At 42.1% G+C, this 20,144-nt stretch overlaps 2 protein-coding genes across 6 annotated transcripts in view; one reads left to right on the top strand and one right to left on the bottom strand.

Moving 5' to 3' along the window:
* The window catches only part of TXNDC16 (thioredoxin domain containing 16), a 93,262-nt gene extending 78,180 nt beyond the window's left edge, over positions 1-15,082 (bottom strand). Inside the window, exons 1-5 of one of the 3 annotated variants that reach the window (XM_057723914.1) lie at positions 14,886-15,082; positions 7,332-7,450; positions 6,441-6,741; positions 5,352-5,434; positions 182-255 (exon numbers count right to left, since the gene is read on the bottom strand). In XM_057723914.1, the coding sequence (XP_057579897.1) occupies positions 182-255; positions 5,352-5,434; positions 6,441-6,603 (320 nt within the window). In that variant the 5' untranslated portion in view covers positions 6,604-6,741; positions 7,332-7,450; positions 14,886-15,082. Of the gene's footprint in view, positions 1-181; positions 256-5,351; positions 5,435-6,440; positions 6,742-7,331; positions 7,451-13,316; positions 13,468-14,017; positions 14,098-14,885 lie in introns of those variants that run through there. The other 2 variants (XM_057723915.1, XM_057723916.1) reach the window with 2 other exon arrangements.
* The window catches only part of GPR137C (G protein-coupled receptor 137C), a 57,894-nt gene continuing 52,344 nt past the window's right edge, over positions 14,595-20,144 (top strand). For all 3 annotated transcript variants that reach the window (XM_057723918.1, XM_057723919.1, XM_057723920.1), the window contains exon 1: positions 14,595-15,134. In XM_057723918.1, the coding sequence (XP_057579901.1) occupies positions 14,715-15,134 (420 nt within the window). In that variant the 5' untranslated portion in view covers positions 14,595-14,714. The remainder of the gene's footprint in view (positions 15,135-20,144) is intronic.

The raw sequence follows: 20,144 nt of genomic DNA on the forward strand, positions 1-20,144 counted from the left end.
GTTTATAGATTAGGAAGCCAGAGTGGAGGGAACCAATCTATTACTTGGACGTCCTGCTAAGCTTCACATGACCCCCACGACATACACCTTTATCCTGGCTTAGTGATATTTTGTATACTGGAATATTCTAGAAGTATAGGTTTATATGTGTCCATTCCAGCCAAAAAAAAAAATACTTTACCTGAATAAATATGCTTTCATCAAATCCTTTTCGCTTCCACAGTATCTCGATGTTTCTTCTGTGACACAATTAACCTTTAAAAGATTATATTTAACTTTTAGAGTACATACCAAAAGGTCAAGTTTCTTGGTTAGGGAAACACAAAGGAAATTTGAACATTACAGTCTGTCTCCAGATCAAATTTCTTATTTTACTTTTCTTTCCGATTTGTATGCTATAATTGCTCACTTATTTAAGTGCTTTAGGTAATCCAGAGAAAAGAACTGTTTCTACACGTGAGAGTTATGTTTAATCATACCTAAGACTTAATTCAATCTTATGAAGGAAGTAGGAGGTAACGAGGTAGAAAAGGAAGGAAAAAATTAAGGCAGGACAAAAAAAATCATGAGCAAAAGCCAGGAAGCATGCAAGTGAGTGGGAAGTTGTGACCCAGGAAGCATCTCAGTCGCTGGAACACAGGCATGGCAGATACTGCTGGTTCCAACCCCAAATCCATCCTCCCCTTTTGCTTCACTAAAAGCAGGTGCCCCATTAAAAGACCTTTCCAGACGCCCCCAGCAGCTAAGGTTGGCTAAATGATGTTAAGAGGAGTCACTGGTTCGGGATTCCTAGAAGGATCTGAAAAGGGGACTGACTGACACTCTTGCTCTTCCCACTCCTTCCTGACAAAAAAAACCCCAAAAAACAAAACAAAAAAAACTGACAAGATAGGTAGGCATCAGCAGTCATCACGGACCATAAGGCATCTTTAAAGACCCTTGCTAAGGATGGTGCAACAGAAAGAATGAACCTGAGTCCCTAGTGATGTCAGAGCAGCCACAACAGCCCTTGACAGCTTATAATCAGGACTCCACGTGAAAAACGTAAGGCCAATCCTAGTAGCAACATGCAGATACAATGGAAGGCATGAGAGCACAAAGGCAAGGAAGTCAGTTAACAGAACATCCCATCAGTACAGGTCAAGGAAGACTGGGACCTGAGGTAAAAACAGAAAAGGACAGAAGAGATTCAAGAGAGTTTTCACAAATACAGTAAGTAAAACGAGGGAGAAGAATGAGCGTGTAATGTGCAGCACGGGGTAGAGGGGGAAGGAAAGGGATAAAGAGGATGACGATGGGGCAAGTGGGTAGCCACCGACATAGCTCACCAAAGCTAAGGCTGGAATATTTTGTTTGGGATCTTGTTAAGTTTCAATTTTTGTTTTGTTTTAAGATGCGGTTTTTTTGTTGCTGTTCAAGCTAATTTTAACGGAGTTTGAGGAAGCAGAGTGACAAGTAGGAAAGCTACATCTGTTTTATCAAAAAAAGCTACTGAAAGAGAACTGATACTCAGAAAAGATATGAGAAATAGAGAATTAAAAGTCAGAGTCTAGAAAAAAGCAAAAACAGTGAATTTTAGTGCATGTAGTGTTTTTAAAATTTTTAATATATGTGGAATCTAGAAAAATGGTACAGATCAACCAGTTTGCAAGGCAGAAATAGAGACACAGATATAGAGAAAAACCATATGGACACCAAGGGGGGAAAGCGGGGTCGGGGGGAGGGTTGGGGTGGGATGAATTGGGAGATTTGGGTTGCCGTATATACATTACTAATAAGGAAAAAAAATCAAATTGTACACTTTAAATATATGCAGTTTATTGCATGTCAATTACATCTCAATAAAAGTTCTTAAACAAACAAAAAAACAAAAGCAAAAAAAATAAAAGTCAGAGCACAGGGGATGGTTGGTGTCATGACAACAGATTTGTCCATTCATCCACTCAACACACATCTGAACACCTACCACACGTTAAGTCACGATTCTCACCACAGGGAGTACAGTTAAGTTCCAGATTAAAATCTCTATCTTCAGAGCTCACATTCTAAAAGTAGAGACGGAGCATTTAAAAACTAATCAGCATGTAATGTTAAGTGCTATAAAGAAAAAAAAAACTATTAAGGGGATACTGTGTGACAGGACACTTTAGATAAGTAATTAAAGAAGGCTTCTCTGAGGAGGTGACATTTGTACAAAGAACTGAAGTAATGGAGTGATGCATACAAATACTGGCTGTAGAATTTCCACAGCCAGAGTGCGGATAATTTTTGACTCACCCACGTATACAAACATGTGGAAGAGATGAGTTCTGAGCAGAGGGGGAAATACCTGCAAAGGCCTCATGGAAATACGTATCTAGAAGGTTCCAGTAACAAAAAGATGACCAGCACGTGTCAGGAAAAACACTGAACAAGACGGAGGAACAGAAAATGAGATGAGAGGAAGTCAGTGTCCAAAGAGGAGTTTCGATTTTAATGTAACTGTAATGGGAAGCCTTCCTGGGAGGGCTGCAACGTGATCTGACGCATCTGACTACATGTGGAAAAGGGTTTAGTGAGACAAAAGTGAAAGGAGAAAGGCCAAACAGGAGGCTGCTGTGGTTTCCCAGAGGAGAAGTAAGGACGGTTTAGACAAGGGTGGGTAAAAGTGAAGGCACAGGAAGTGGTCAGATATGACAGTAGAAGCTGAAGGACTTATTGATGGATTGGTTATGATAGAAAGGATGACGCAAAAGTTTTTTGTTTTAAAACCTACAGTGATATATTAATATAGTCACACCAGCTTTCTTTTGGTTATTATTTGCATGACATATATTTTTTCCCTTCATTTACTTTGAGGATTTCTAAAGCCTTTAAGATGCATTTCTAGATAGCTTACAATTGAGTTTGGTTATTGTTCCCAGCTTTTTCTTAACTGGAACATTTAGTCCATTTATATTACAGTGTTTTCCTCATCTACGTCTGCCTCCTGAAATCTTAACTTTTGAAGACAATCTCAAAATGCTACTTTTTTGTGAAGTCTTTCCCAATAACGTATATGACCTTCCACCCTGACACTCACGTCAGATTTCCTTCTTTCAAATCTCTACAAAATTTTATTTGTATCTCTTATTATAATGCCCAAGTTCTGCTAGTTGTTAAAATGGTCTGTGAATGTCTTTTATCGCCCCATTTTGGATATATACTCTCCAAAGAAAGAGACTGGGTCTTAGTCACATTTCTCTATCCAGTAAAAGACTAAATATAGTAAGCCTGTTTTAATCTCACATGTGCCAGGGACTGAGCTAGGTACTCAATATAGGTCTGTCTCTTTCACCACAGTCTCCTTTCCACATAGTTTAGAGTCCTCACTGTTACTAGTTGTGACAAAGTTACTAGTTACTAGTTTACTGGTTGCTAGATAAACTGTATGAATATCCCTTCTGAGTGTCATAGCAACCTAGTATTTATTGGGTGGGCCAAAAAGTTCATTTGGGTTTTTTGTAACATCTTACTGGAAAACCCAAACAAACTTTTTAGCCAACCCAATATTTTGTTGCTGAATTTCAATTTCAGTTTTTATTTAAAGCTCCTCAGAAATGAGTGCTATTATCCTTCTAGAGTATAAACAGTGGTTCAAAGTTAACTGAGACCTCTATAGAAACAGAATTGACATTTAAAAAAAAAAAGACTTCTTAAGCTATATAACCATGATATAATAAGAAATATATATTTGATCTCTGCCCCTCATTCCTGACACAGAGCTCCTAAAATGCTGTAATTTCCTGAATGATGGAGTGCTAGGAGTATCTTTTCTTCTAATATTTGGTTTTTAACCCCAAATAAAAGAGCTTCTGAAACCCCTGGGTTCTCTGGGAGTGACAGGAGTGTCTGGTGTGTTTGAATGCTGATGAGATAGCTGGTGGCTGGGGGCCCCAGCCAGCTTCAGGACGGGGGCTGACTGCCCGCAAAAGGCAAGGTTGGAGGGTGGGGCCTTCCAGCCCCGCCTCCCAACCCTAGGGCTGGAGGCGGAGTCAGGCACCGACGGCCAATGATGAGATCCGTCAGCCTGGAGACCAGAACCTCCATAAAAACCCTAAACAATGGGTGTGGCGAGCTTCCAGCAAACACATCCACGTATAGGAGGATGACACACCCCGAACTGCACAGGGAGAGAAGCTCCTGCACTTGAGACTCTTCCAGATCTTGTCCCTCACATGTCTTCTATTTGGCTGTTCCTGAGTCAGCCTTTATAAGAAGCCAGGAATAGTAAGTCACGTCCCTCCCTGAGTTCTGTAAGCCGTTATAGCCAATCACGGGACCTTGCGAGGGCGTTGTAGCCAAGTCCTACAGAAGTGGCAGGGAACCTGGGCACCCACGCACGCCTTGTGCTGGCATCTGACGTGATGGGCACTCTCAGGACTGGGCCCTGTCGTGGGGTCTGTGCTAACGCGTGGTTGTTAACGTCAGAATTGCGTGGTGCGGAAAACGCACACATTTGGTGTCAGAAGTGTTCGGTGGTGAGAGTGAAGAGTTTCCCCTTAAAAGAGTGAGTAGTTAGTTAACTTTCCTATGCTTCCTGCCCTGGGAACTCTAGTTGCAGGGACCTAGGGGGACAGTGGCCACCTCTCAAAGGAGGAAGGCTAATGAACTAAGACAGAATAAATGTACCCGGAAAGGCTGAAAGAATTTAATAACCACTGGGTTACTAATCATCCCGTTTTCTGAGGTACAAACCCTAAGTTGAAACTAAACGAAAGGCTCATGTAGCTATCTAAATCACGATGCTTGTGGAAATTTTCCATAATACCCCACAGTATATTCGAGCACTTTGTGAGAAAAAAAATTAAATATGTAATTGCAAATTAGGTTTTAAGTTTTCTCTAAAAATAAATATGAGAAACCACAACATAAGCAATTATAAAGAGTTAGAAGAATAGGAAAGGAAAAAAAACTTTACTTCAGTTTTGATACCTCAGTTTATGCTAACAGAAATTTTTAAATAGTCAAATGATGGATATCTATTATGATATATTTGTCAAGCAAAAATAAAACTAACAACAACAAAAAAGCCTAACTAGAAGACTGAAAAAATAAATGACACCAAAGCCCAAATAGAATAGTTTGCAAAATAAAGTTCTAAGCTACAGAATTTTAAATAGCTTTTCCCCCCTGTATTTGTACTAATTTATACAATAATCTAGAACTATCTATACTTCTGTTTATTCTTATGAAAAAAAAGGTAGAAAAAATATTTTTCCAGTTTGGAAAAAAGATGTGAAACAACACAGTATTTTTAGATACTCTATCTTAGGTCACACAGTTGTAAAATGTTTGTCACTAATAATTTATTAACATAAATATCTTTCTACCTTTGTGACTGAAATTCCATAGTCCTGGAGAGGTTTAACAGCCTCATTCAGTTCTTCAAGAAATATAGAGGCACTTGGAGAATCTAAAATAAGAAATGTTTTATGAATGTTTTATGACTTGCCCCTTAGGAAACATGAATTCTTAAAAATTAAAGCCCAAAGCTGCAAACTGAAAAAGAAATATATTAGTTTGCCCAACTAATATGCAACAACAAATAATCAAGTAATTAAACAAACCTAGCTACACATTTTTGTACCCTTATTTCCTATTGCCTCATTACTCTTATTTCTAATATTTTTATCATGACATATTTTCACTTTGTAAGTGACCTTAAAAGCTTTCTAAACATAAATTGGATACATGTTTAATTTAAAAAGAACACTTGGCATTATTTTTCCAAGTTTAATACTACATACACAACACACATGTACAAAACTTTAAAAATGATTTTAAAATACCATTTCCAATCACAATTATAATAAGGGAGCCAAGAAAAGTGTGAATTCACTTCACTTACTAATTCCAAGAATAGTATTTTTTAAAGCACTTAAAAAATTTTAAGGCACTTCTAAAAACTTAAATGGAACCGTGACTATAACTTATGTTCAATAATTATATTAATTAATTCAGTATAATTAATGGTACAGCTAAAGCAGAGTATTAAACTTAAGCATTACTAATACTATATTTAAAGTTTTAAAATACTTTAAAAATATTTACATGCTAAAAATATCAAAAAGTTTACTTTCAGAAATGACGATGAAATTCAGATATTATTAATTCTTCTCTAGTATTTGCTATGGGCTAGGCACATGAGTAGTCACTTAATCTTCACCACAAATTTATAAGCACACACTATTTCCTCACCATGGATGACAAAAAAGACACATGGAGAGGCTACATGACTTGACCAAGGTCACACAAGAGGTCAAGTGGCAAAGTCAGGACTGAAACCCAGGCAGGCATATTATAGCAGCAGGTTTAAAACACATATTATGAATCCTGACAATAAGTTCTCCCTGGGCATATTGATTAAACGGCAATGGAAACGTCACAAAAAGTCATGTTGGAATATAAAAAATACTTACCAGCTTGACAAAAATAAGCTAAGGTGGCTTTTCCTGGTTGCAATGTACCAAAGAATTTCTGAGGACTCAGCTCGGGTAGAGAGTCTACTGCTGACGTATAAAAAATGCACATCATGACCAGAGAGGTGCCGACTATAAGCACACGGAAACTGGAAGACATCATCAGCTCTGGCTGCTACGGGCAGCAAAGTCTGCCTGTTTGGTTCACTGCTGGTTCTGTGCCCAGGACAACACCTGCAAGAGCAGGTGTTCAACGACGTTTTGCTGAATGAATTTGTTAAATAAATGAATGAAGTAACACCTGCAAAAAGAATAATATGAGGCATTACTTCCATGTTTGATTTTGCTAATACTTTACTATTTCCTTCTAGTAAAAATGTGAGAGGGGATGATATATCTAATACTATTAATTTTTGATACTTGCAAAAGCTATCAAAGCTATCTGGAAAACACAACACTAAGCATGTTAAGTTTAATAGGTATTTATTTGCATATGTTAAGGTAGTTGTCATTTTTAAGGATTCTAAAATTAATTCTCAAACATTATCCAATGCATTTTTTTTAAACTGGGCATTTTATCTTTCTCTACTTAGAGTGGGTTTACAATTAGTACTCGAATAGCAATTAAAACCACTAACAGGGGAATGTGATCCAAAATATATGTCTACTATGTTCACATTCTTTCTGCTTTAAATTCCCTAGAAGATATCTATTAAAACTACTCAAGAACACTCCTTCTAAATACACACGTAGTAATTTTTAACACAGATTTATCTAAACAGTTCAGAAATTCAAATATCTTTTTCAACTCATATTTCAATTCAGTGTTATTTTCTGAACTGAGCTTTGTTCTAGATGTCGTCCTCTCATCTTCCTCCACGCCGTACTTACTCCCATGCTGACCTCTGTGTCTGCCGTCACGTCTCTTTGTCTTACACGTTTACTAGTTTCAAATTTCTTTTGAACAATTTCTTCTTTTAGGAAGCTTTTATACTGATGATGTATATTATCTATATTTAAAATAAGATAGTTTAGCAAAATTAGTTTTTATGTTAAACATCATACTTCCAGAAGGTAAAGATACACCCACAGGTATAGGCGAGAATTTTGCTTTAATTTTAATTTCAAATGGAACCCTTATCTGTTACACAAAAGACTACTATGTCAAAACAGGAGACAGGAAAAAAATAGCAAGAATTACTCATAAGGGTAGGAGTGGAATTCTTCTGTAAAGAATGAAATGATTAAAGAATGAAAAATTTAGGAAAAAGTCATACTAAATTAGACAATTACCATTTACTCTTCAATTTAACATTTCAGGGGTAATCAGAAACAACTTACTCTTCAATTTACAACAGAATGGATAAACGGAAGCTGCATATACTCTGGTCCTGGAATATTATCAATAAGCACATAATAACTCTCCCTTAGGAACAAGTATTCCTAAAAGAGGAGCTAGTTACTCATTGATTACTTCCTAATAATGCTTTTCACTAGAGTTAATGTCAAGCAGTGAACAAATTTGCCATCAACTTTTAAAAAGTAATTTTAAAATTATAAGTAAGAGGTATCCTTGACATTAAAATATTATACATTAAAACCATTTTAAACCAGCATATTTTAAAGCCACTTTATATTAATGAAAATGGTACAAAATGGGTCATCCAATATTTTCTTTACATTCTGAAGGGGGGAGTGATGCATGCATCCTGAGGCCAGAAGAATATAACATTTGTTACTATATGAAATAACTCCAACCTAATTAAAAGATTAAACATTTAAGTAAAAGCACAAATGAGAGAGTCAAGTATAAAATTTCATTTTTCCTGGCTTTGTGGTTACAATTCAGTCATTTAAACTCTAAATTGGATACTAAAGTTAACAGATTCTTTTCACCCAGAATCTATTTGGTAGAACCAAAGGTCTAACAACATATTCAATGCTTGAATACTTCCCCACATCCATCTCATTGGACAGATTAGATTATACTTATGAACGTACTGTACACTTCATCAATTAGAGATGTGAGTGATTATTCAGATAGGTACCCCGTAGTAACCTTTGTGGTTTGTTCCATCTTTTTGGTAAGTCCGATGATTTAAAAAATTACTTAAAGCAGAGAATACTGCACAGGTGAGCTAGAAATACAGCTCACATGATCCTAAGATACACACTGAATAATAATGTAACCAGATCCACAACAACCAGAGTTAAGTGGATGGGGAGACAGAAAGGAAGGGAGCATGTAGTTGGGGTGGCACAAGGGAGAAAAGAGAGTGAAGTCTTCACTTCTCACGAGACCAAAAGCCAAGGTAGCAGACATGGGAAGATCAACACCAAAAGAAACGGAGCAGCTAAAAGTAACTGCCTCTAAGGAATAAGAAACTGGAGGGGGTAAAGATACCAACGGGACTTCTGAAGCCTCCTGGAACTATCTGGACTCTTTTAAACAGTGAACCTTTCCACTTTGATTTAGAAAGAAAAATTATTACTTGTATGTAACCAAATCTTCCATAGCTCTTACTCATAGTAATCCAATCTGCCCCCGTGAGGTTACAAAAAAGTATTCATTTCACGTGCATGGTAAATGAAATGCTTTTGTCCAGAGACATGGTCTCTTCATAAAAATAACTTTAAAGAGAAGGCAAGCGTGGATGGGAAACAGTGAAGAAAGAGAACACCTAGCAAGAACAGAGTACACCAAGCTACAGAAGGTACTTGGCGACTTTTTTCTCAGGTAATTAGAAGATGGAATAGAAAACAATACTTAATGCTTCAAAATTTAAATATCAGAACAAAGTGCCAAGTTTCTTGAGAGGAATGTGGCCTTGTTACCCTGGTGTGATGGTGCATGAGTATGGGGTACACGGTTCCAGTTCTCCTGCCAGGTACACCTAGGATCACACATCGTTTCCTGCACTTCCCACCACTAGTGACATTTGAGGCCACCAGGTTACATGACTTACCCTGGCCAATATAATGTGAGCCAAAGTGTCCCGTCTTAGGCAACAGGGTAACAGCTACTGTGTGATACGCCTGGCTTTCTCTTCTCCTGTCACTCAGATGGTGGCTCTTTGTCAGCATGGGTCCCCGACGGAACACAGCCCAGAGAAGCCCCAGCTGGTAGGCAATGAGCACGTGACATAGGAAGAAATAAACTTTGTCGTCTTAAGCCACTGAGAGTGGGGGGTTTTGCTGCAGCATAATCTAGTTTCTCTTCGCTGGTGTACAAACTAGAAGTGAGGTGCTGTCTTCACAAGAACCCTACATCCTGGCTCAGGCACCAAGCAGCAGGAAAGCTGTTCTGGGAGTACTCACGGAAACTCTTTCTCTTCAGAGAAACAGAGACAGGACCTCAGCGAATGATCCATGCTAAGGTGTAACAAAACATTTGATGAAACTCTTGCTACAATAATTTGGAGATGACAAGTACCTAATGAATTTATGAGCATGTAGCCAGGTACATGCAAGTAAAGAACTTATTTATGGCCCTAAGAGAAAGCCTGGAAGACAGAAGATGAATACTATGTGACAGCTGCTGTTGATTGTTTAGCAAGGTATTAAAAGAAAGGTACTCAAAGAAGCACCACCATCCCAAAGACTAGCTCTTCAAAACTTCAGAAAACAAGCTAACAAAACTACTCAGCCATGGAAAGAGGCCATGTTCTCCAAAGCCCACTTCAGGTGTCGCCAAAGATAATAAAAATGGAAGGATATCCTGCGGGGCAAAGCCAGGGACCTTAGAGAACTATGCTCTAGGGCATGTGCTGGAATATGAACTGTTTGATAATGAGATAAACACAGAAACTGAGTATAAATGTTTAGAAGCTTTTATAGCAATTTCACATAGTAATTTTGTGTCTGTTGAATCTAGTTATTTTTAAATCGGGCGAGTCATTTGGTATGTTTTTTCATTTCATTTTTCTTATAACGTAGAACCCTGGCAGCATCTGCCCAGCAAGATTCCAAAATTGCTACAGTCCAGGGACTGGTGTATGTCTTCTGTTCTTCTCCTCTCCAAAGGGGAACACGTTACAATTATCTGTCCCTATGCTACTCCATGTATGCCACAGGGTGTGGGGAACGCATAATTTACAAAGTTCAAACTGGAAGAGACTGTCAGAGACTACGGCTACTGGCCATGGCTCTGAGATCCCAGACTCTGAGTTTGACACACTGACTGGATGAGATTTAGGAGTTAGGTCCACTGGCAATGGGCAAGGATGAAGCACATGTAGGAAGGAGAATATCTATTGACAAAAAGGGTAGATGTCCAAATGTTTCTAGTTCTCTACACCTGTTAAAATTCTACTTCCCCACTTCCTTGAATTAGGTATGGCTATGACGTGATTTGGCTAATAAAATGTGCAAACTGACATATGTAACTTCCAGAAGCTTTTAAGAGTCAATATATATGTGTCACGAAGCATGACACACTTTTTCTCTGCTATGATGATTGAAAAGACTCAAACTGAGCACTTCTCTGTTAAACCAAGTCTCAGAAAAAGGACAACATGGGGCAAGGCTCCCAGCCTACTCATGTTAACATAAAATAAACGTTGCTTTAAACCTCTGTAGATTTAGGGTTGTTATTACAGTATAACCCAACCTAGCCCTATTTTTTTTTACTAACTGCTAAGAGGAGAGTGACTTGAACATAAATACATATCCTAGATTTTAAAGCAGTATATTTCAAAGAATTCACAAGAAATTGACCCAATTTCACTTTAGAAAGATTCTAAAAGGGAAGATGACTCTAAAATGCAACTGTTATCACAACCAGTGCTAATATGAAAAGAAAATGGAAGTCACAGGAAAATGTTTGCCTATCCTACACACTGACACCTCCAACTAAGTGCAGACATTTAACCTTTGGGCCTGGAAGGAGCCCTCAATTGAACATAATGTTCCTGGCGGAACTAATCAGAATTTGCATGCAAGATGTAACTTTTGCCTCATCCCTAAACTCTAAACAAGTAGGCATGCACAGCTCATTTAAAAGTTGGAAAAAAAAGTGTGACATTTTAACTGTGGACAAATACAGGAGGATGACAAGCACTGTAAGAATGGATGAGTGAGGCTATAGTATGAAAAGGGCTAAAGCTTGTAAATGAAATGCCACAGGCAACAAAAGTTTGTTTTGCTCAGCACCAGAATTCTGAGAAAGCCCCCAAGGGCAACGAGGAAGAAGTACTTCAAGAGAAAAACACTGATCCTCCTGCTAGTTAGAGGAGGGCACAAGGACTGGCCTTTCTGCAGGTGGAGCAGCTGGTGGCCCTCTTCAGCTACAGCAATCCCATTTTGGGATTGGGTCCTATATATAATAACGTTTGGCAAAGGGTTCTTCTGCTTTGAAATGTTTGAAAGACCACTGTGCTAGAGTAATCTCCTTTTGCAAAACAACAATATTCAACCATTGTGCATCTGGACGCATTTCAAATTTTAGGTTATGCAGGAGCAAACTTTTCTAGAAGACCCTTAGTTAGTTTCCTCTTTAAAGGCCTAAATTTCCCTTATGGTTAAACATAAAACTAATGGTTTCCCCTCTAAAGATGGAGAGGAAGTTAACAACTGTAAACATTAGACAAATCACACCAAGATCTGCAGGCATCATTCTCTGGGAAAAGCCACATTTCATATTCTGCAACAAATGAGGCATATAAAGCTTACCAAGTTCCTGTGAGAACATTTTGTCAAAAATGAGCTTACTTACAGTTTAACGCTGCTACTGGAGAACAGAACTGGCTCGCTGAACCAGTCTCAAATAAAATGTTGACTAGATCTTATCACATTTTATCATTTAAGACCCAAAAGGGGCGATAAAAGGAGTCAACATCTCTCCATTTAAAAGAGTTCCCTCAAGGGAGTGGGGCAAAATCTTCTATCTCCACCCCCACATACATGCCTCCAAAACGGAATGGGGAAAAAAAGCAGCTATCCAGATTTGCTATGACACTGGAATAAAAAGTCTCACAAGCAAAGATGTGAAACTAGCATGGGTGCTATCCAAATGCTGTTTCCTCTCACTTTGAGTAGAGAACACAGGGAAAAAAGAAAAACCCCTTCATAGTGAAAAATCTATTAATGACTTGATTCATTGATTATAGAAGATACAAAAATAGGCTATGCCAGAGAATAAGAGGCTTTCCTGACTTTGACAAGTGCCTAAAAGCATGTAACTCTTGAGTTCATGCTTCATTTATGTGCTCAAGCACGTAACTGCCATCAGTTAACTCACAGGCGCCAGGAGCCCTCTGTCCTGTCTCAAATAGAACTGTGTACTGCCCGAACCACATTCTCCATGAATCCATGAGGCAAATGTCTTAAATTCCAGTAAAGCTGAGATCCTTCTTTAGAGCGCTGATGTCGGCTTAGGCCTGTAACTTCTCACGGCAGGTAGTACCCTACTGTAGGCTGCCCAGCACAGCCTGCTCAGCTGCATGTTTCATCACAGGGGTCTCCGCACAACAGTGCCAGGCCTAAACATGGACCACAGCCTGTCAGCACACCTATAAAGAACCCACGACACGCCAGCATCCGGTGCCTGGGTAAACTACTGTCCCACAATCGGGAGCACAAGAGATTTTTACCTTCCCTGTGGGTCACTCAGCTAGGAAAGAAAGCAGCAACACTCTTCTCAGAATGGTGAGTTAGGAAAGGCTGAGTCTTAGCTGCACCGATAAGCGCAGCAGCGTCTTTCACAGGGATACTTAATGAGCGGCGTGCCGCTGCCCATGCTAAGGGAACGCAGATTATTCTCCCCTCATTTTGCACTACTTTGCTCATTTTATTTCCAAACGTCCCCCCCAAAAAGTCAGCAAACATTATGTCAGTCCAATACACGTGGGGAGATCTAGTTACTCCTCATTTACTTACAGCGGCAACATAACACAGCATTTGCTTTGTGCATCCCAGAGCCCTAGAAACAGCGCCGCCGGCCACTACACGGGAGACCAAGGCTTAAAGGACCACGTGTGGAACTGAAGAAGCACAGCCGGCTCTCCTCCCTCCTCTCCGGACCTTCACCGGAGACTGAAAGTTCTGTTTCTGCCTCTCGCGCACGGCATCCTTCCAAGCTCTAGGATTCGCAGACCCACCGCCCCTCCTCAGGGAAGGCGTCCACACGCGCCCCACCCCGATTCCACTCTTCCCGCTGGGACGCGACCCGGGGCGGGCAAGGGGCTCTACTCGGAGCTCGCGTTCCGCCTTCGCCTCCTGCCTCGCCCGCTCCCCGCGGCGGGCTCACGGTTTCCTCGCCGCTCCCGCCAGCGAAAGAGAAGGAAGCAAAGCGTCCCTCAGAAGTGCGCGGGGGAGGCTCCTCGCACGGCAGACTCCAGAGCCGGGCGCCGCGGTCCCTGACGGGGCAGAGCCGCCGGGGCCGCATCCCGCAGGCGGCCGGCCGTCAGAGCCCCCCGCGCTCGCCTGCGCGCCCCGCGCGGCCGCCTCCCCCACGAGACCCGGGGCCACGCTCGCGGGCTGGGCTCCTGACGGCCGGCCGACGGCCCCCGCCACGAGCAGGAGCGGCGGAAGCCGGGCCCACGCCTCGCCCGCCGCGAACCGCGAACCGGCCCGCCCACCTGCAGGTTTGCGGCGCCCCGCGCCTCCGCGCCAGCAGCCTCCGGCGCCCGGCCGAGACAGCCCGCTCCGCAAAATAACCAGCGCGAGGCCCCGCCCCGTCCTTGCGGGCCTTACGTGCGGCCTCCCCGGCCAATGGGAAGCGCAGGGGGCGGAGCGAGAGCCGCCCCGGTGACAGGCAGCCACCGAGAGCGCCCGCCGGCGCCAGCGGGCCGTGCAGTCGCGGGGCCAATCGGCGGCGTGGGGGAGGAGCGAAGGGGAGGAGCAAGAGGGGACAGCGGGCGCCCAATCGGATCTCGCGGTCCCGGAGCGACGGGTCCCGCGGCCTGTGGCCTTCCGAGCGCGGCGAGCAGGGGGCGTGCCCGCCCGGGCCAATCGGCGGGAGCCCACGGTGCGGAGCGAGCGCCTCAAATGCTCGGGTTTCTCAGCTGATTGTCTCCAGCCGAGAGTTGTTTTCCGCAGCTCGCAAGGCGCGCCGCAGCAGGAGGCGCCGCGACCCCCGGGGGGGGCGGGGAGAGGAGGCGGGGTCCGAGGGGCCGCGGCGGCCCTCCGCGGGGCTCCGGGTCCTGTCACGGCGCCGCCCGGGGCGGCGGGTCGGGGCGGGTGGGGGGCCCGGGGCACAGCCTTCCGCCCCTCGACGGCGGCCCCGAGCCCGGCGCCTGCCCTCCCGCGCTCCTGCGCCCGCCCCGCAGCCCCCTCATGAGGGCGTCCGAGCCGGGGCCGGCGGCCGGCCGCGAGCCCTCGACGCCCGGCGGGGGCGGCGGGGGCGCCGTCGCTGCCGCCTCGGGCGCCGCGGGGCCGGGCTCGGCGCCGCTGGCGCTGAGCATCCTGCACGCCCTGCTCTACGCCGCGCTCTTCGCCTTCGCCTACCTGCAGCTGTGGCGGCTGCTGCTGTACCGCGAGCGGCGGCTGAGCTACCAGAGCCTCTGCCTCTTCCTCTGCCTCCTGTGGGCAGCGCTCAGGACCACCCTGTTCTCCGCCGCCTTCTCGCCGCGCGGCCCCCTGCCCCTGCTGCGGCCGCCCGCCCGCCTGCACGTCCTCCCCCACTGGCTGCTCTACTGCTTCCCCTCCTGCCTCCAGTTCTCCACGCTCTGCCTCCTCAACCTCTACCTGGCGGAGGTAAGGCGGGCGGCGCGGGCCGGCAGCGGGGCGGGCGGGCCGGGGGCGCCGGGGCCGCGCGCGGGCGGCCGTCCGCAACTTCCGCGGCCGGCGGGCCGGGCGCCGCGGGGCGCGGGGGGCTGCGCTCCGACGGCGGGATGCGGCGCCAGCCGCCTTTGTTCGGCGTCCCGGGCCCCTCGGGGAGGGTGTCGGGGGCCCCCGCGAAGCGGCCCCGCGAGCGGCGGCGGCCCCGGCGGGCGCTGAGGTAGCGGCCGCGCGGCTGGCGCTGGGCCGCCGCCAGGCATTACGTCACCGGGCAGCGCTGCTCCTCCGCTATTGTTGCTGCGTGTCTTTTATTAGCAGCGCCTGCTCCCTTCTGCGTCTCCGCTCGCGGGGCCCCGGGAGCCTCACGCACACGCCGTTCGCTGGCTCCCCGGCGGGGCGAGCGGTCCATCCCCAGGGGCCAGGGTCCGGAGAGAGACCTCCGGGAAGCCCGAGGGTGTTTGCCCCGGTGGCGTCTTGCTGCGGCTCTGTATCCTACCTCTTAGAGCCTAGTCTCTTTTTTTTTTTTTTTTTTTTAGCTTGAGCTAATTAAGAGAGAAAATAGTAGCTTCACCTGCGCTTATTGCAGAAACAAGCCACCAAACTGTTTTTGCAATAACTTGCTTCATAGCTGGAACCTAATCACACCCCCTGTCTCTTTTATGAGGAATTGCTGGTTGGTTTGCATTGTTCTGCAGCGCTTAGGTATTTGACCCATTTCAAACAGGTTTGGGAGTGTAAGGTTGTCAGTCATGTGTGCCAGTTAGTGGTTATTGAAGCCATGGAATGTTCAGAATTGCCAAAAAAAAAAAAAAAAAAAAATCCCCCGCCCCCCCGCAAAAAAAAAAAAAAAAGCTTGAGGAGGGGAGGAAACAAGGTGACATCATATGCTTAATACTGACTAATATAGAACAATATTGGTCTATGCAGCTAATCCTCTCAAAGGCTTTTGGAGGTGATGAGAATTAACATAGTTCTGAGCAAAAGTGAAAAAAAAGATTTGAAGCAGATTAAGCGTTTATATTTCCTGCGAAAACCAACTCTTTTCTCCCTTAATACCTAGGAAGTAGAATGCATAATTTTAAAAGCACAGTCATAACTTCAGTGCTTTACCACACTAAAAACAACATTTCACAATGTGTAACAAAACTAATTTAACTTGAATTCCCCATCATGTGGAAGTCAAAACAATACAATGACAAAAACCCAAACACTAAGAAGCAGAAATAAAAAGCCTGGGTAATCATAAATCAAATAAAGATGCCATCGTCATTGTCACTTATTTGAAGACGTTCTCATCTTCCAGTTGTTGTTTGAACTGTTTTAATACTTCAGCCCTTTATAGTTAAGCTGCTATTGTATTCTTGACAGTTTCTGATACACTGCCAGCGACATCTCATTATTAAAGCGTTGCTCTAGCTTCAGATGTAGTTAATTTACCTCAGAGTGGCTAGCAGTCCTTAGGCCCCGAGGATCAGATAATTTATTCTTCCGCTATACATTTTTGACTAACAGAGTCATATTAATGACTCGTAAAATAGTTGGTGGACGTTTCATAAAATAGCTAAACACTCTTTTTACTTTTTCTTGTAATATAACATATACCATAAAGTACATAAAGCTTAAGTATACAGCTAGGTGAGCTTTTACATATGCATACAAATGTTACCACCACCCAGATTAAGATATACAGCTTTTTCAGTGCCCCAGAAGGTCCCTCTTGTGCCCTTTCCCAGTTATACCTCTCACTCCGAGGTAAACACAAAGTGACTAAATTACATTATCACAATAGAAAAAAAGCATTTTGAGCATATTTAAGCTCAGAATTCTAAAAGTATACTTCTACAGCATGAATTACACAATATACACATTGGGTTTTCAGACTTTTGATTGCTGTTATTCCAAGCTAGTGAGGAAGTATTTGAATGTCTAAAAGTCTTCCTGTTAAGTGGATTTCTTGTTTGTGTCACGTACTTTTTAAAAAGCAATGGGATTCTATTACCCTAGAAAACATAATTTGGAAAGAAGCTGGACTAAAGTTTTTTTTTCCTTTTGTAGTGTCTCCTAGAAAGAGTGTAGGTTTTTTGTCTATCCTTGTGTTTTTATAAAAATTAACAATTTTAAGACATAACTATACTTAAAAGAGCAAATTTTCAATGTGTTCAAAAAGAGATATTTTAACCAAAAGTCATTTCCATATTCACTAGAAAAAATCCAAAGGAAACTATATTTAAAATAGTATTTGAGGGCTTCCTAGGTGGGGCAGTGGTTAAGAATCCGCCTGCCAATGCAGAGGACATGGGTTCGATCCCTGCTCCAGGAAGATCCCACATGCCGAGGAGCAACTAAGCCCGTGTGCCAAAAAAAAAAAAAAAAAAAAAAAATAGTATTTGAATTCAGATTTTTATATCAATTCCAAGTAACTGGAAGCACACTTCCTATTGATCATTCTAAATGAATAAAGCTTTCCCAGTGAGTTCTTTGTATTATAGCGAAGTGGTAGGGAAAGTCTACATGGTGACAAATACAAAACTAACATTTGACTTTTTTTTATAAGCAGAAGGCTCTTATATCAGTTTTAAATAGTTGTGCTTCTTGATTACCACATCACTCTGTCTTTACTATCTGTCAAATTAAATGACAATTTCATCTTACTTTTGTCCTCTTTAAAGTATTTGTTGTATCCATTTCTCACTAATTAAAAACATTCTAACTGTAAGGAGGTAGTTACAAAGAACCATAGAGCAGTATAAAAATAAAGTTAGTAAAACAACCATTACTACTTTTAATACATTTTGGTAGTTCCAAAAATAAGTTTTCAAAAAGTTAACACTGCCTAAACCACTTTCTTTTTGTTGACTGTACTTATATGGACTTCAGATAAGGAGGGGTAGCCCTTTCTGAAATAATTCGACTTGCCATACTTAACCTCCTAGAAGCAGATAGTTGGAGGGGGGGAAAGAAAGAAAGGGAAAACTGTACACGAAGTTAAAAACACCAGTTGAACTTTTTCCAGTATGATTAGTAGAACATGTACTTTACCAGAGAAAGTTTCACACTCCTGTACTTTTACCAGAGAAGATTTGTCTTTAAAACAAATTGTCTGATAAAACATGCTACCTACCATTGGAAAAAGAAAAAGGACTTAAATGAGAGTTGATAGTATATGATCTTTGGAGTATTTTTGATGCATGCCAGAATCAGTGAGTTCATCTCCAAGACCCATGTTGACATTTTTTTCTTGTAATATTGTAACATGAGTGCCAGTTGCTTAGTCGGGATAAAATGCAGTGACTAAATCACAGTGACAAAATAGCTAGGACAATTGAATTCAGAATCTTAAGTCTTACATTCATGGATGCTATCATTGTCCCTGACATTGGATATATTCTTCCAGATATTGATGGAGTGTCAAATAACCTGGAGTTCAACTTACAGATATTTTAGTTTTGTTACAGTGTTCTATGATTTCTCACAAAAGTATTTTTTACCACCTAAAATAGAAGCTCCTCGAGGATAAGAAGTTATTGTATTGTATTTTTTAACAACTTTTATTGAGATACAATTGACATACAATAAACTGCATATATTTAAAGTGTACAATTTGATATTTTTTTCTTGTTAGTAATGTATATATGGCAATCCCAATCATGTTTTAATCTCATGGAACAATGGTGAATAAATTTTTGAATGACAATCTTGAAAAGGCCAAAATCTTGGAAATATTTTTAGCAATCTGAAATTTGAGAGTTAATTTTGATGAACATATGAGATAAATTATTTTTGTACTTTTTGGGATCTTTATATTTTCTGCCTAAAAGATTGCATATGATATGAATGCTAATATTCTCTTAGATTTTCTTGGTTTAATTAGTTACTTCTGATTACTACAGGTAGAATCTTACTAATGAAACCACTTTAATATGTTAGAGTTTTGCTTCGCAAAACTATTTTTATATCATGGCAAATGGCCCATAATAATTAGGGCTTTGCTAATTTGGTTTCAGCAAATTCTGTTAAACAGAGAAGTCTGCAAAACAAGTGAGTCTCACATCATGAGTCAGTTACTATTTACTGGAAATCGTGGTTTTGTCCATGTTGGATTTTTTATCCGTAACTGTGATTATAAACTGTTTTTATCCAAATCTGCTAAACTGTTCTATCCTTGATTCTGTTTTTCCTGAGATCATCTGTGAAGCAAGAGTTTGTGTTACAATTCTGTGGCAAAGACATGATTACAATGCCTTACATTCTATGTGATTTAGTATTTTCAAAGCACTTCATGACACTTGTCTTCACAACCCCGATGAAGTAGGTAGATATAAACAAGGTGTGATCTGTCCAAGGTTTTATGGCTAATATGTATCAGAAATGAGACTGCTGTATAGCCTATGGGCTATAGAGTCTTGTTGAGTGATCTCTCCCTCTGAACTTTCTGAATACCATTAACGCTGTTTATTATTTAGTGTTCAGTATTTAACTTGCTTTCCCATTTTACACCATTTCAAACCTTTTCCACTCTCCAGCAAACGTTTTTCCTCCTTCATACTCAGCATATGACCCTGACCTCGTAGTTTACAGAATTAGAAACCAGGGCCATGTGGCTGAACAAAGATTCAGAGAAATGCCTTAAAATGCTGCAGAGAGCAGTTAATCCCTTTCAATGAATGATTGAACTGGTAAGTGAGGAAGTTCCTCAGAGACAAGAAACCACAAAAAAAGAAGCGACCATGAAATAAACTACCACACAGATTTTTGTCTTGGGTTTGGGGGTAGTTGCTAGCTGCTTCCTGCTAACCTGAAGCCTGGATTTCAGTGTGTTGGGGTTCTGAAGAGGTGACATTGGAGGCAATACCTTGTTATGAGGTCTAATCAGAGATCTCATCCCCTCTAGCTTAATTTAAGCCAGAACTCTTGAAATGCACATCTTCAGTGGATGAATTAGGGGGAAAATAAGCAAGTCCTCAGAGGTTGGTGGTGGGATTTATG

This window comes from Hippopotamus amphibius, chromosome 2 (genome assembly GCF_030028045.1).
Source record: "Hippopotamus amphibius kiboko isolate mHipAmp2 chromosome 2, mHipAmp2.hap2, whole genome shotgun sequence".
Taxonomy (NCBI): Eukaryota; Metazoa; Chordata; class Mammalia; order Artiodactyla; family Hippopotamidae; genus Hippopotamus; species Hippopotamus amphibius.